The sequence below is a fragment of the Bombus pyrosoma genome, linkage group LG13 (assembly GCF_014825855.1).
Source record: "Bombus pyrosoma isolate SC7728 linkage group LG13, ASM1482585v1, whole genome shotgun sequence".
In the NCBI taxonomy this organism is placed as follows: domain Eukaryota; kingdom Metazoa; phylum Arthropoda; class Insecta; order Hymenoptera; family Apidae; genus Bombus; species Bombus pyrosoma.
The window spans coordinates 172,260-190,588 of NC_057782.1; the positions used below are offsets into that span (position 1 = coordinate 172,260).

General features: G+C 33.0%; 1 protein-coding gene across 2 annotated transcripts in view; it reads left to right on the forward strand.

The window, feature by feature from the left end:
* LOC122574179 overlaps window positions 1-18,329 on the forward strand; it is a 55,292-nt gene that overhangs the window by 6,979 nt on the left and 29,984 nt on the right. The window contains exons 2-3 of one of the 2 annotated variants that reach the window (XM_043741431.1): window positions 11,899-11,996; window positions 15,327-15,443. In XM_043741431.1, the coding sequence (XP_043597366.1) occupies window positions 15,374-15,443 (70 nt within the window). In that variant the 5' untranslated portion in view covers window positions 11,899-11,996; window positions 15,327-15,373. The remainder of the gene's footprint in view (window positions 1-11,898; window positions 11,997-15,326; window positions 15,444-18,329) is intronic. The other variant, XM_043741432.1, reaches the window with a different exon arrangement.

Below are 18,329 nucleotides of genomic sequence, written 5' to 3' on the forward strand. Positions count from 1 at the left end.
ATTTTCGTTTGATGATAAACTAAACGCTTCCTTTGTTGTTCTGTTTATTGGCAAACATGTAATATATGTAATCTAATAGAACACATTAAATAATTGGGGATATAATAGAATATATAAAAAAATCTAATAGAACAATGATCACGAAGGTATTCGTATACTTTTTATGAATATATTACGTATGTTATACAAAACATTTTAGAATTTTATTTTTTAAATTTGTACTGGTAAAATTTTAAACGATTCTGAAAATGTATATCGAAGCTCTGAGATATTTAATACAAGTATGTATGTATATATTTTGCAGAAATTATTAAAGTATTTAAACTGGCAATCATCCACGATATTAATAAGCCTCAGTATTCAAACTATCTCGAATATCTCGTAACTCCTACATATATTTTCAGATCATGCTCATATTTTATCAACATAATTATCGTGCCTTATTGCAGTGTCAATAAAATTTCAAAATATTTATAAAACACGTACGATATACGATAAAGGATTGGAAATATAATAGAATATAAGGGTGAATCAATAAGAGGTACTATCTAAAATAATTCATTGCCTATTTTGATCGGAAAATGTTTTAAATGAATTATGTGGCATCTGGTTCAAATTCATCGATTGGATGCAATTTTATTTTTTCTATGTCATATTTTCTGAGATACCAAGGTGATCTTAAGTTTTTTAAATAGCGCCATATATCTTTTATAATATTTTTCGATCCAGCTAGACATTCTATAAAAAAAGGCTATATTAACCTATCTATATCGAAAATCAATTAGTTTGGCAGATATTTTAATTTTAATTTGCCAAATTTATCGCATGAAGAACAAAACCAACCAAGATCACCTAAACTCATATAATCCGATCTATATCACAATCCGGCAGCAATATTGAAAATTCGAAAAATATTCTAAATTATTCAACTTAACCTATTGTAACTTGAATTTACTGACTTTAAGGTAACTTTGATTGACCGAATTATTCTGCAAATAAGTCGAGGCCTTTCTTATTACTTTCCTTCGCCACAAATATTCACAGAGATTATAATTTAAATCGCCTTGTCTGACTCTTCCTCTTTGAAGACATAAGCACTCGATCTCCATTGAGATTCAATTGTCTGAGTATTGACCCCAGTTTCGTAATTTATAAAGTTAGCAGAGTGATTGGCGGATTAATTTCTCTTTAATTAATTATTATTCGCTCTTTAAGCAATCGTACGTTCTTCAGCAATGGGGAAAAGTCGTTGTAGTAAAATATGTTTTTTGATAATTGGAATCAACGTATCATGATCTTGTCTGTTATCAGAGCACGTCTCTATATGAAGTTGTTTGCTCTTCATGTATAAAACACCAAAAATCTATCGGTCTACGATTACGTGACCTCTTTTGCATTTTCGGCGGCCAAATTTCATTTCATTAATTCCTACAATTCTTCCCTGTCCGCCAATTAGACCGTCAGTACTAAGCATTGTATCAATTGTTGCATGCACACCTCCCTGCAATAAGAATAGATATCCGCGATCGATTCGCACGAAGCATGAACCCTACCTAAACTTTGAACTTCATTATGAGCGTTTTCACATTTAAATCCAGGGGCAAAGTAGACCTTATGATTGATAGCATTATGATAAGTCTTCTATTGAAATTTTATTGTATTCAAATAACGATTTCTTGATCATAGTACGATCCATATTGTGTTTATGATATCTCCATCGCATACCAATGCGTGTATTGACACGTTTGTATTATCGAGAACTTTTTACTAATTTTATGTTATATTTGTCATCTTTTGGACATTTCCGTTTAGATAGCAATAGTCACATATCTTAACAGTAAGAAATGCATCTACCTCATGTCACTAACACTTCTAAGATGAGATATTCAATGTTCCAATGAAAGACAAGGAAAACATAAAGAAAAAGACATTACATTGTCTTTTATACGATAAGTTATTTGTACATTAAAATGTTGTACATTAAAGCTAAAATATTTTTTAAACTAATCAGTTTACCCAAGGCCATAATACTTTTTTGTAGAAAATTGAAAAATTCATCGAATAGTGTATAAAAAAATGTGTATATAGTTTCATTTAAAACAATAGAGGCGACCTTGAAACGCCTACTTTTCGAGGAGATACATACATACACCACGTGATGTATCACTCGAAACCATTTAATTCTTTCGAATGAAATGTTTTTTATCGGTGTATACCTAAACACTCTGTATATTCATCCATGTTATATATATTAATTGTGTATATATATATTAAATATATAATATATAACAAATATATACAAATATATATGTGCAACCAGATGAGAAAATTGTATTCTATATTTTTTTCTTATTTTTTCATAAAGATCAGATCATATTCGCGTGTACATATGGGCGGCGAACGTTGCGATAAGTTTGGAATTTGATGGGCGTTGTGGCTGCAGTCTCAAAAGTGTCTACTTCATAACGTTTATACATATGCAGAAAAGTTTATAAATATATCTATAAATAATATAATTGCGATAAAACAATAGTATAAATTAATGAATAGTACATGTTTCCTAGAAAATGCATTTTATTACATACTATTATTACAAATTAGATGTGTGTAAATTTTTAATCTGAAATTGAATGCAAATAAACAGACGTACATAAGTAATGTACTGTTTCGTTGGAAGTAGGCTGTAATTGTTTGATGAATGTTTAGTTATCTTGTTCTAAATAGGACAATTGTGAAGGCTGCGCGGATGGAACAAAACCGAAACACGCCCTTTTCCGACGATGGATAAGACATTTATTACACTACACGGGGAAATATTTACAGCGATGAATACACGCAACGTTCAGACAATTAAATACAACGATGACTTTACAATGAAACTGTACGAAATTCTTCGAACTTGCAATGGATAGGATAGATTCAAAGACTTGTCGTGCCTTTTTAAAGCACAGCACTATTTTGAATTTCCAAACTATTGCATTCTTGATATTCTAATTCGTTAATATGATGGTAATAGTAGCGTTAACTAGCGTATCAATGCGACTGGTAAATGAACTTCACGTTTCGGTTTATCCGCTATATACACGAGTACTAGCACGGGAGGGATTAAAGTTCTCTTGGAATAAATAACGATTTTCAATATCTTCTTAATTGGTAATTTATTCGATTCATTTAGTTATATGTTTATTAACAAATTTCTGATATTAATTCTCTACGTAGGTTATAAAACAGGGATTATTGTCGCTATCGTAAACGCTATATTCTCTGTATTGACGGCAAAAAACTGATTTTTGTTTGGTCTATCGTTAATCCTAATTCTTTCGACTCCTTTCTTCTTCTCTTTTAATTTTGGCAGCTAACAAACGTTTAAACCAATGTTCTGCACGCCTCTTACTATTGTGGTCTTCGCCTCTGTGATTGCTTCTTGCTTTTGGCATTTAGCATAAACCAAGACTGTTTGTAACAATAATACTCCCTGTGGCAACTAGTGTGGCTTCGCAAGTCTTGCCCAAAGACAGGCAGATGTTTCTACTAGCAGTGGGAGGAGAAATACGATAAACCCGCAGGCGTCTTCAATTATTGAAGGCACCGTAATCCGCGCGATTCTTTCAGTCGCGGCGGATCACTGATTACAACAGCAAATAACTGTTTTCCTTTAATACCTTGAATTTAAAGCGTAAGAAGTAAGAATGAATATTTAAAATAGTTAATTATTTACGACAGTGATTTCTGCGGACAACCTATGTGGTTTTGCAAGTTTTGCCCAAAGACGAGCAGATATTTCCGCTAACAGTAGGAGAAGAAATGCGATAAACCCGTAGGTGTCTTCTATTATTGAAAGCACCGTAATTTGCGCGACTGCTTCAGTCGCGTTGAAATCACAAGTTAGAACAGCGAACGGTCGTTTTAAATGTTTATTATTCTTAAAGAAGGCCTGATTAAATATACAATAATAATTCTTGATTGTTGACAGTAATAGTCAACGCCCAATTTATTCGAACGATAAATCTATTACAAGTCCGAAATTTTTAGAGAAGAGAGTGTTACAATGTGTAAAATTCTCACCTTGCTTATATATACTATCGATCGTACTTTAGAAATATCGCACTAAACCGTCTAATTATAATTGTTTGAGGACTGGCTTCTGGATGTTAAGTCTGACTTCTAAAACTCTAAACTCTTCTCTAACTGAACTGAACTCAATTAAATCTCAATTCAACTTGATATTAACTCTTTCCATCGTTAACTTTTTCTAAACCAATTCTTTACTCAAATAAACCTTGCTCTAAGTGGCTACGCTTTTTTATACTAAAACCATCATGGTATAATTGCCACGTGACCGTTTATTCCATGGTAACGCGGAGTTTGACACGTAATTATTTCTGTGGACGTTGCGTCTTCGTTCCTCGCGTTCTTCGTTCCTGCTAAGTCCTTCCAAAAGGGTTTCTGGTCTCCGCTGATGTGGCTTTCTTGGAAATGTTGAAGTTATTTCAGGAAGTCCTTGCTGCTGCATTAATCTCGCAGTTTTAATTTCTGCCGATGATAAGTCGTATTCTCCTTGACACACAGTTACCTTTGCTGATGCCGATACCTGATCCTTTGGCGTATGGTAATTGCTTATTTCTGCAAATGCTGCGTGGGAAGGTCGTGGTCTCTCAATTTTCGTTGTCTGCTTATTGTACTGGGTATTGTGGTAGGGAGAGCGCACGCAAGATGGTGCATGTCAGCGGATGTCTCACTGTTTCGTCGATTCTAATACGTATCTTTCCGTGCTCTTTAGTATAATAAAGTATTTCTTAAAGTATTTGTATATTTGTTGATTTATTGCGATATTAAAGTATTCGCACGCGTCGTATTTTTTATTTCCCTTAAGCTTTCTGTTCCTAAGTCCATTTGCCCAGAGTTGTGGTCTGCGCTATTTACGAGTTATATCGTATCTCTTTCCTTGTCTCACGTTACGGCTCGTGTGAAGCACGAGGCACGACAATATCCAATTCTCTTTTTCTTCGCGGTTTAAAGAAGTTTTAATGAAATTTTTTGTTACAAATTCTAAGAAGCTTCTGAATATACCGAATGAAAAGATTTTGGAAGATGTCCATATTAGAGGACAGAAAATGATCAATGAAACATTATGAAACCTTTTCTTAAAAGATTTAGAAAGAAAAGTATTAAATTTATTACTAGCACACGCAATTAAAATTTACAACTTCATACAGAGTGAGTCATAAATGCATGTCCTTCCTTTATCCTTGGAGGGGGGGGGGGGGGAACTACATACTAAAATAATTAGAAAAAGGTCTTATGAGTATATGCACTATATATACACCTTAGTTTCCAAATTATGGATGATTAAAGAAAATTACAAGTTTCAAGTTTGCTTCTCCTCATGCCTTATTAAAAGGAATGCCTAATTAAAAGGAAGTAATTACTTGAATACATAGTACATTTGTATCGTACGTGCGAGAGTGAGGGGACGTAGAGAGAAAATACACAAGTATGTATCCCCTCTTCGGTATGTATGTGAGCATCGCATGATAGCCTAGGAGTCGGTAGAGACAAAAGAGAGAAGCGCAGTGAAATCTCGTGTCAGAGGCCTCCGGCGTGTAGCCCACGTGGCGAGCTAAGTTATGTGAATATTAGAATAAAGTTCTTTGTAATACCTCTCCAAATCCTCTCCCTACTTTCACATAGTAGCAGAGCAGAGGTTCGTGGTTAATTGTTCTGTTGGTATGCTGGTTTGTTCAGGTGATCTAATTGGTGAGTGAGTTTTACTAACTGAAGAAACATTCGAAAATAAACAAGAAATTTAAAAAATATAATTGTATATAAAATGATTTTATATACAATTATATCTATCAGAAGAAGCATTGGTGGTAAGGAAGCCGGAGTGGAATATATCGAATTGAACGAGATTTTTATTATTTAACTAAGAATGATATGCAATTTTTGGGAGCAATCTGACCAAAATGAGAAGTGCAAGTTCGGGATTGTTTAAATAACAAGAAAAAAATAAAGAAAAGAACATAGAAAAAAGAAAGAAACGAAGAAAAGAAGACATGCAATATATAATGATAGATTTGGGCTATTAAGCTGTATCAGTAAATGCTATAATACTTTTCTTGCATCCGACTGTAAAATGTAAACACATTTAAGAATAAATCCAGTTTAAGAATTATTGAAATTTTAACATTTTTTTCGGGAAAAAGGATTACTTGCTATCCATGTTTACTTTGAGACTCATGTTTCTCGTGATGAGCAGAATACGTTGTAATAAAAAATTTGACTTTACATTTCAAAGTTAAGGTCGTTTTTTGCACATACTTTTTTACAAATCTCCACTGATCACTTTATGTATTTTGTTTATAATTTTTCTAACTTTTCCAATTCTTTTCATTCCCATATTTTCGCTGCGTATAGCATGATGCTTTTTACCATATTGTCAAAAATCATTATTCTCCTTTTCAGATTACTTTTGAAGCTCTTTCCCCCTATCCTTCGCTTAGTTTCATAGCCTTCTCAGCCATCTTACTCAAATGCTCATCCGATCCTTAAAGTCTTTTAGACCTCCTATCACTTTATCGCCCTATTTCCATTTTTCTCTTTTCTTCTGCCTTTTTTGAATATTAATATCTTCTAGTCTCTCGCGGGTCTAGTCTTCGGGTTAACCAAACCGAACATTCATGTTAAATTAAATATCAAATAATAGAATGAATACTGGATATTATTAAATTGGCGGTACAATTCATATAAAGGATACATTTATTCGACAAAAATAAGTTGAAAACGCATATTAAACATTTTAATCGCACAGTAGTTAATTTTGATAAATACTTTGTTTTGTTTATTTGAGACGTTCCCACAAAATAACGGTGTGTACATATTCTTAAAAATCTTCAAAGTGAAGTTCATACAACAATATTATATTATTTATTTACATTTTTGTGAAAATATTCACAAATATCCAGAAATCAGCGGAATGTCTATGTAGGTATTCGTACACGTGCAAGGTTATTATAAAAATTATCTCGATTGATCGAAAATTAGCTCGATTTCCGAGTATTCAAGAGTAAACATTCACTGTTTAATATGCCTGTTAATTGGCAGATAGTTGAAGCAGATAGATAATTAATTCGTCTTCGTCATAAATTGATTATGCTATTACGGATTACTGCCCAATCTTATAGAAATTATGTTCAAGAATAAATCCGATATATTTACAATTCGAAGCTTCTTGTATGGATTTTGTAAACGATCTCCATAGATATCGAAAACTTGCGTGTAACAACGATAATCAGATTCTAATAATCGGATCGCGAAAAGTTTCGAATAAAAATTGTAGGTGTTAAAAATCTGTCACATGAGGCTTGACACGTTAAGATCGATTCATCCCTAAATGTTTATTAGTTTTAGCAGAGAGTTATTTATCAACCAAAAACCGTCTTCATAGACTTAATTTCTGCAATTTTCAAAAGTCGCATAGATACTATTTAATGTTGGTTGAAAGAAATTTGACCATAACGCTGAACCAAAGATCAGATAATTATAATAAATTAATTATAATAAAATCATGTAACACATCGAACTTTTCGGCAGTATTAATTGTAATACGAACATTGCGATCACTTTCTTTGTATGTGTCCAAAGTTGCGATGCGTTTTCTGTTAATAACTTGTTATTTTCCCTTTGGCTTTTTCAGTTTGCACGGACTTGGTACGTTAAGACAATGAAGCTCATTGTCAATAGAACCTACGAATGCAATTCTTTGGTTCATCGCTAGATGACGTTGTGCTAATATTGTAATGCATGAACAAAATTTATCTCAAATCTACAAATACATTGAAATAAATTCAGAAATATAAATATACAGGCATGACATATACAAGCGGGCATGAGGTAGCTTTTTATGAAAAAGTATTAAATAACTCCGGACTGAACAGACGTAAATAATCGACAGAATGTTATTACACATGTGAAAATAAGTCGAAAATGTAGAATAACAAATTTCTTTACAAGACGCTTTGTTTCCAAAAAAAGTAAATTTGAAAATTTATCGCACGCGTGTATTAAGCTAATTCTTAATTAAACATATTCAAACTCTATTTTTCTTTCTCATGAAGCAATAAACGGACAAATTTGATTTTACATTTTTCACTTAGTTTTGCATGTAGCATAAGCTTCTACTGATTGGTTACTCATGCCCAGTCAGTAATTAGTTATATTCAAGTACACCTGACAACTTTTCAAACTCCATTTTGTCGGAAACTAAGCTTCAAACGGAAAATCTTTCATTTCTTTTTACTTTTCCGTAAGAAACTACCTTGTGCCCGCTTATATATATTATTTAGCCGGATTATGTACATCAAATTTCAGAATATATACCTTCTATTCCCGCCACTATATCAGATAGTTGTCTTCGCGACTTTGCCTCTTGTCGAATTGTTTCTCACTATTCCGTTTCCATTTTGCTATCCACTCCAATTATTGACCGTATTCTGCTCTTTTTCTGTGATTTACAGAAGTTTGTCTTCTTCAATATCAATTCTACTTACCGCATCGTTATGAGCGATATCAAAAAGGTCGTCTAGCAACTTAACGAATTTTTTTCTCTTCTTTCTTGTGATTCACTTCGACATTTCAGCGAACATTACAGTTGTTGGCAATTATGATATAATGCTAATAATTTTGCAACAGTATTGTGATTTGCTTTACAGCGGTAAGTGCTTTGCCCCAAAAGTCTTTGATCTCTTTTATCACTTTCACGGCACTTCTTCGAAGATCTAATTGTAGTTTTTATAGATAATGAAATAGTATACGTAAAACTTGTTCATTGTTGGGAAGTTTTGATCCAACGAATTGATTTTCGTTATGCTCTAGTAAATATGTTTCATTACAATTACAATTATAATTATATACTTATATAATTATGTATTTCATTACGCGTAATAAGCTCTAAGAGCCCCTAATAGATGACTGGATTTCACACTTTAGATAGTTGACTCAGGTGCGGTGTTATACAGGGTTCGATAGAATAACATGTAAAGAAAAAGTAGAATACAATTTTTTTGCTGGAAGCTTAGTTTTCTAGGAAATAGAGTTTAAACAAGTTTAGTTAAGAATTGGCCTAGTACACAGTTTTCAAATTTATTTTTCGCAGAAAACAAGTGTCTTGTGACAAAATTTTAATTTTTTCGTTAAATAATTAACGCTTCATAAATTCATGACTTTATAGTCTATATAATATACTTTGCCTATATAAGATTAGATATGAATAAAGGATCATTATTATATGTTAGATAAATATAAACTAGTCTAGATAACAGTTATAAATTATATCAGTATAATTATAAATTATAGTTTTACTATAATTACATTCACAGTAGTGTGAAACATTTTAGTTAATTATTCTCTTTAAGAAAGTTACGGCTTTTAGTAAAGACAATTTACAGCTTCCAGTTCACTTATTATTGCACGTGTATATGTAGCACAATATTGCATTACGAGCATTGCTTATTATCTTAGTATAAATTCTTAAAGACAAATATTCTGTAAATCCCTTTATACATCTGAAAAAAGTAATGTTATGTTATGGTATTCTACGTGTCCTTCAGTTTAAATTTGTTTAAAATGTCCAAAGACACGATATAATTTTCGAAATTAACTACACTATTTTTGTCAGAAAAAGTATCAAGAAAGAGGGAAACGTTGCCAGACCGGTGAATAAAGAAGGATGTAAGAGAGATGGCAGAAGCTGATGATGTCTTGATGTAATTATCTTCCTTTTATCCTTCTTCTGCACAGATTTTCCGACCTTTGTCCACTATCTGTCAATCTTTTCGTGACAAGTGAGCTTTCGTTCGACAAGTACGAGACTGTAATTCACTAGACGTTCCCTCTCTCGCGGTTAAGTGGGTTGTCTAAACTCTGATCGAAATAGAAAAATATGTTTTTTTATGGAAACGAAAATTTTAACAGAAAAGCTATTATAAGATATTGAAAAAAGCGTTTTCTTTTTATTTCTTTAAACAGACAGGTTCCATTCAACTCAGTGAAGCTATTTACATTGAACTATGTATCGTGGTTCGTAGAAAGATTTTTTGCCAAAGAAATATCATTGACTCCAAAAAGCGCCAAAGAGTATGAAAGAATTTCTATTTTATTTGTATTTTGTTTGGACACATATACAACAACGGTTAAACTATCCATTTACTAATTAACCAGCATACTAAATAATATATATGCAACCTTCTCGAAGGCGGTGCAAAAAAATGTTTTTCATTTTCAAATTTCAGCAAATATGTATTTAGTTGCATTAAATTGCAATATATTATAATACAGAGTGACCAAAGAGATGTGTTAATAGTTATAGAGTCAATAGCGAATTGAAATACGTCGCTTGTATCCATGCAGATACAGATTATGCTCAATGTATTAATATATATGAATTATATATACAAAAAGCTTGTCACTAATTTAAGATCCAGTTGTTAGTGATTTTATGCAATTAGAGATGGAAATAGATTATATATTAGAAGTATTTTTAATTTTGCCCCACCTTGCAAAGGTTGCAATATATTTAATACATTGTTTAGTTACAAAATCGGTAATCTAACTTTTGTTGCATATATCTCCAAATAAAATACAAACAAAATAGAAATTGTTTCATACTTTTTAGTATTCCTCGAAGTCTGTAATATTTTCTTGGCAAAAAATCTTTTATTTCAAATTTCTTAGTAAAATTATCGATATTACAGGGCCAACGTAACATGATTTTCATTGTCACAAGATTTCATTCCAATAGATAATCCAAATCGAAGTAATCGATGAACATACATAAAAACTTATTTTAAGCAAAAAAGAAACAGATTTTTACAAAAAAAAAAGAGAATAATTCATGATGACAAAATCGAGAAAATTAATCTAACTGGACCAACGGAATAAGATGCCGTACAAGATGGGAAAAGAATCATCCCAATTGATCACGCCCTTTCGGAGAAGTCAGCAAACGTACATAAAAAAGAAAGAAGAAAAGTATACATGTCAAACTTAGATACCTTTCTTCTTTTCCGAGATCTATACAAAAGGAATTGGTACACTTGCCATAAAAAAACTTCTAGATGTATATGGTGCGTGTTATATGAAACATTTTGAAATTTCATTGTACCATAATGAGATGTGATTGCAATGATTCTATTGAAAAAATTTGGAGCCAGTCTGAAAATATATATAGAAGTTACAAGACATTTACTATGAACTTATACGTATTTAGTAAAAAATTGGTATACATTATGAATCGTCATCTGAAGCCTATAATAAATATTAAAGACCGTGCCATTAAATACTGAGATTTATTAACATTGTGGATTGTTGTCTGTTTAAATAATTTTGTCATCTGTACTTATCATATGTACTTATATTAAACATAACATGTAACTTCTGCCTACATTTGTATAGTCATTTAAAATTTTATCAATACAATTATGATAGTCAGGTGTCATTACAATATTAATGAAATTTCAAAATGTTTCGTATAACATACGTAATGCTACGTTAAAAAAAGTCGCTAAGTGTTTATTTGTTCCCTCCAAGTCTTTTTAACGCTTGTCATAGACAAATATGAAAATATGTTTGCTATTTTTGGCTTACTTTATAAAAGGTTTTTATTTCATGTACTCGCATATAACATTAGAAATAGTCTTGATAACGATTATTAGCAGTAGAATTCATAAAAGCATTAAAATTAATATACGACTTACGGGAAAAATAAGAAAAATCATTTTCTGTATATTTTGTCGTAGTTTCTGATACCAAAGACACTTTGTAAACTCTGAAAAAATAAATAAATTATTAAGCACACTATTCAGTTCTTTATGTTTATTATATATTTCTTTGGTGTTTCAGAGAAACATAAAAGTAGATCGTCAGTGTGGAGGAAAGAAATCGATCTGAAGAATATGACACTCTGTATGTCGACAAGAATCAGGATGCCAATCACAGTGGTATGTATATACATGTCGCGTTCACATTATGATTAGGGTTGGGGTTAGGGGCGTGAAACGAATCTTCATTTGGATTAGGCATTGTTGTTATGCAATAGAGAAGATATTTACTAGCATAAATATGAGTATTATAGATTTTGACAAGTAACCGTGGTAATTAGATACTCGAGATGATAATGACAATGATCCCAGGTTCAATAACGAATCCGCGGTTAACGGGATAACAAAATGCGCTTACTACAAAAATACAATACTAAATTAACTCTTTGTTAAAACATAAAATATTCACCGAGCGTAAAAACGCTATGTAACTCGCTAACGAGACCTCACGAGAGAATGACTTTCCATCGCGATAATACTGTAGAGGAAAACTATGATGGGGTGTGTCTAAGAACATGACATCATCGGATTCGTCGAGGAAAAGTGAGGGAAATGGATGTTGCTGTTAATTGGTTAATTTCTATGTTGGTGGTCGAAGAAGGATTCTAACCGCCCTTGAGAGAAAGTTGCTAACGGGGAGCGTCGTTCGTGAGAAAACAGATTTCCCGTATCTTCCCGTAGTAGGTGGTAGATTTAGGGACTGTTAGAATAAAGACTGTTTGTCCGTTTGAAGGACCTTAGTTAACAAAATCCTAAGATTTATAGCGGGTCCTCAGGCTAGCTGAACATGTACTGTGAAGATGCATCGACATCTGATAATCAGCATGCCCAAAGAACAGGGTCTGTGTGTGGCGAGCCACAAGACAGAAACCGTTGGAATGTTTACTGTCGCGTGCCGCTACAACTATTTCTTTTAAGAAGAGCTATAGAATTACTCCATCCCTATGTTAGGTAAAAGCGTTCATCCCGTGACCGCGGCTACGCTCAGCGACCATTTGTCGCCTCGAGCCCAAGCTCACTATCACAAATCTCGGACAATTATAATCGAGTTAAATTAAAGAGACTAAAATATTGGGGGTTTTGCGAAGAATTCCAAAGGGAAAGCCCCGGTGTCCTTTCATCTCCGACAAACCGCTCCTAATGTTTTTATATTATACGTTACAGACGAAAAACTTTGCACGCTCATTGAGAAATTAAGGATAGCACACCTGGGCTATCTCTTTAACGAAGAGTATAATTCCAGGAGCGTCTTCTAGACTTATGTCTGCAAGAAGATTTTTTCCATACTCATAGCTAGATTGCGGGTTCCTATACAAGCTTATCATTTTTGAGAATATAATTAAAAAATATTGATTCGGCAAAAAATTCCTTTACTTACCAAGTATTATGAGAAACATTACGCTTTATGTACTTCACATATTTTTTCATATTATGTGCATTCTGTGCAATTTTATACTTTCTAATTTCCTATAAATGCATAAAAGTTCAGTCTACTGGCAACCTTCTGTTAAAAACCTAGGTCTTCATAATCGTTTAATAGTTTTCTCCTTTTCTTTAAGCAAATTAAAAAATATACAATATACTCCATAAAGCGATCTCACTCAAAGGTACAGTTGAAGATATTAATTAAATGTGGGCACTAAGAATGTTCTTGAGATTACGAGCTCGGACTTACGTGAAGAAAGTGGGGCGGTTTTTGGCCCCATTCGGAAGCACTGTTTGCAGACAGTTTACTTATATTATCCGCTAACAGTTGTCAGCGTAGACAGAGCTTAGACAGGGGATGTTTAGGCTAAAAGGCACTTTTGTTTTTTAGATGTTTTATGAAAAAGAGTTTCAGGAGTGTGGATGTAGGAAGATATTCTCCATCCGTAATGACTGTACATATAAATATGTTTTGTGGAGTTTATATAATGATGTAAATTCAAAACATAATATATATATTTATCATTTTCTTCACATTGTAACGGAAAAACTAATCAGGCAACACAAAATACGTACTTTTTTTTTAAAAATCAGCCATTAAACACATACATATGCTGTGTTGTACTCATTTCCATGTGGTTTCTTATTAAAGTCCAAATTTTTTATTGGTTGTTATTATTTCAGTTCTATTCCTATTCAGTTCAATTATTACTCCTTCCTATGCCGTGGCTGATAACACCTATTCCGTCCACAACGTTCTTGTCGACGTGAAGGGATTATCGGAGACAAATACGTCGGTACATAATCCATTCTACGTAGTTCTTGCACACGGTGAACCTTATAAAGACATAGACCTTCTTTACGTATTATTCTTCTCACTGATTCGTGTAAAATCCTTATTTGACGAGATATTCTTCGCAAACACATTAATGGGTACATACGTCCATAAACGATAACGTGCTCTTTTACGCTAATGGACACGAGAAGCGTCGAGTGAGATATTAGTGTCACAATTGTGGATCGCTGAACCCTTTGGAAATCATGACGATCTGGAACTCGACGCTGCGATCCTCTATTAATTCTTGTCAGTTGCAGATATATTTCTCGCGCCAAAGAATAATTACCACCATTCACTAATAGCATAAAGCACCGAACAAATATTTCTATATTTGCAGATTATTTTCCAAAGGCGAGTGATTTTACGCTGACGTATTTCCATTATCCTCACCTGTTAATGGTTCATCGCACTTGAAGTTGTTCATACTGATCCAGACTATCCCAAATAGTCTTTTAGTGTTGGGTAATGGGCGCAAGTGGCGTTGTACGCATAATCTCGTAAAGGAGATTTGTGCCTGCGCTCACAATTTGCCCTATCACGATCTCTCTGCTGTGTCGCTTCTCTGCACTTTGCTGTAATAAATAGCCAACAAATATCTGTATTCCCTTACATTTATCGTGTATGCTATTTACTTCTTCATATTCATCTTGCATTTTCACGCGAATGTTCTGCTTATTTCTATCGACTCGATTCGTTGAACAGGGAGAATATAGTAAATCGTTCTTTCGTTCCTCGCACTTGAAAATCGCTCAAGGGGATAATAACTTAGGCAGGCCTGATTTATTCCGTATCTGACTGTAACATGTAAATAAAATCAGTTTAATATTTTGAATAATACATATTATACGTTCACTAGTAAATAGATTCTAACACCGACGTTATTTTGTGTCATATCCAGCATTAAAATAAGTAAGACCAGTTTAATGATTAAGGAAGCTTTAAACATTTTTTCTAAGAAGATGACTTATTTGCGACTAGTGGGTTCCTCTCAGACATTCGTTCCCATTAATGACTATCATACGATACAATACGAAAGTTTGACCATGAAAATCATGCTCGAGGTCATTTTCGCGATCCAGTTTTTTAACAGATCTTCATCGATCCGGAACTGTAGAATCATCTTCCAGAGCCACGATAAATAATTTTTGATACCCTGTACATATATCATACCGTTTTCGTTTGTTTAGGAGACGTGACAGAAATAGAACTAGAGCTAAAGGAAGCTCCGGAAGACATGATTCTTGTCGGATCAATGTCATCAAAATTGGGCGTCATCGCTGAAATCAATTCGACCTATCCGGATGGTGAGTTTAAAATGACATAAAACGCAGCAGACGAACTTTCGTTGCTTGTACTTAATTCGAAGATTACGCGTGATCACGATTCAGGAAGACTGAAGAGCCGAACGTATCTTCGAAGTCTACCATGAAGACATCGACTTTTTCGTGTTTTAGTGAACTATCGCATTTAACGCCTGAGTGAGACTCGTAGTAAGAAATTTGGGCCAAAAACAATAAATACGAGAATAACTCGTGGTACTTCGTTCGGACCAAACGTAAACAACACGAGCCTGGCTCGTGGTGCTTCATTCGGGACAAACATAAACAATACGAATCATACTCGTGATTCAGTTGCTCTCGATATTTTCTTACTTTAGCTACGTGTAATTCTTCGTTACGAATTATAATTCGATTATAATTCCCTAAAAGAATTAAACAACCCTTATACGTATCGTGTTAGTAAAAAGAAAAAATCTAATATTAGTGGTAGTAGCGAGAAGTGTGTTACAAGAGAGTATCAATCATCAATTATCGAAGCAATGGATTTGGAGAGAAGAAAATTACAAACCAAAAATCTGGAAGTATATACAGACTCCTGGTATAAGAGTAGCAATATTAGATCAGTTAGGCGGAAATAAAAGAGAGTTAGACTTTTTTTATATAATGTTTGACAATGTGTTTTGGGATAATATTGTCACGGAAACAAATCGCTACATAGGACAAACAATAATCAATGAAAATAAAAGAAAGAAAATTGATGAGACTTAGATCCATATAAATTGTAATGAAATTAAAATATACTTTGCATTATGCATAATAATGGCTCAAGTTAAAAAATCAAAAATTCAAATAAACTGCTCTAAAAAAGCCATTATAGAAACACCGATATCCATGAAAACTATGCCACTGAAAAGATTTTTGCAAATCACTAAGTTTTTCCATTTTGTAAATAACGATACGACTGATGAGATGGATAAATTACGTAAAGTCAAACCTGTAATAAACTATTTTAATAAAAAATTCAAAGAAGTATATGCAATGAAAGAGAACATCGCGATCGATGAATCGTTAATGAAATTTAAGGGATGCGTGTTTTATAAACAATTTAATCCCTCGAAGAAGACAAAGTTCGAGAGAAAATTTAATAAACTGTGCGAATTAACATCGGGCTATTGCTATAATTTTAAAATGTATTCAGGTAACGATAAAACAAATCTTGATTATAGTGCATCTCAAAGTGTTGTCATGGAGTTATCGAAGTCAATACTATACAAAGGACACACTTTGCATATAGGTAATTGCTATTCTTTGCCGAAACTGTTTTAAATTTTAGTTGAAAATGGGACAGATGCTGTTGGGACAGGATGTTTTAATAGAAAAAATATGCCTAAAGATTTTGTTAAAGCAAAATTTAAAAAAGGGGAATGCAGGATAGGAAGCTGCAATGACATAATAGCGTTGAAGTGGAAGGATAAACGAGACGTCCATATTCAACAAAGGTACAAAACTGTAGAAATGACTGAACAAAACGGAAGTCAACTAAACCCTTCTTTCAAGCCAAAATGTATTCTTGATTACAACAGGGGAATTATTGGTATTGACCGCCAAGATCAGATATTAGCGTACTTCCCTGTTATGAGAAAATACTTGAAAGGGTACCGAAAAATCTTTTTTTATATATTTGATATGGCACTTGTTACTTCATATATTCTGTACAACAAAACACAATATGGAAAAGGAACAGAATTACACCGAGTATAAACTTCAAATAGCCGAAACATTATTACGAAACGTACCGTTACAAGATTATAAAAGACGACAGCAATTATCGAACACAGATATACCAATGAGACTATACGAGCAACATTGAGGTCATTTTCCGAAACATATAGATTCCACGCCATTGAAAGACAATCTAACAAGAGCTTGCAAAGTATGTACAAAAAATAAGAAACGTAAGGAAACAACGTGGGAGTGTAAAAAATGTTGAGTTGCATTATATGTACCGCATTGTTTCGACAAATATCACATAGTTGAAGATTACTAATTTTCTACGATTTTTCTCAAAACATTATTAATTTAAATTAGGTATTATTTTACAAATTGTTACTGATACATTATCCACTTTTAAATATTAAATCATTTTCGTTCACTGATGAGTCGATCATAATTACTTCCCAGACATCTTAAAAGTATTAGTTGTGCACAAATGTGTTTATTATTTCACAATTCTTTTCGTTGCGCCGAATACATGTCATAAGACGCATACATTTTGCGCAAGTTGAAGCAGACGGCTAAACAGTTAAATAGCTCCACGCGTGATCGACTTTCTTGTTTATTGTGGCCTGAGCAATCGGGAGTTAGCGGGTAGGATAAAGGGTTAACTAAGGGAATGTGTTTATACGCATAGTTTGACGTATATATGTTGTACAGAAAATTCTAGATTTTTAAGTGTCTTTTGATAATAGTTACACTGTTAGCTTCATACTAAAGTAATAGGAAAGGTATGAAATTATAGAAGGGCATATGCGTTACGAAAAGTGGCACGTTTCGTTTGTCTGATTGTTATGGAATAAGAGGAAAGATTCAGAATTTCGGCCAGAGGTAATATCAAAAGAAACATTAAACTTACTTTTTCATAAACTCACAAGTTATTAAAATATATATAGATAGAACAAAGCTGCCTCGCGAGGCGTGTATCGCGAATGTGTGCGTAAATAGCTGATCGAAAAAATTGATCGTCAGATTGCTTATGGTCCGCTAGTAGGTCGTAGCTGGATGAAGTTCGGCAGACCAAGATATTTTGTAATACTAATTTTTAATAATAATTGAACTCAATAATAGAACATGATTATATTTCTTGTGCTTCATGACGTAGATATAAAGCCATAAAAATGGACCGAAAGTTAC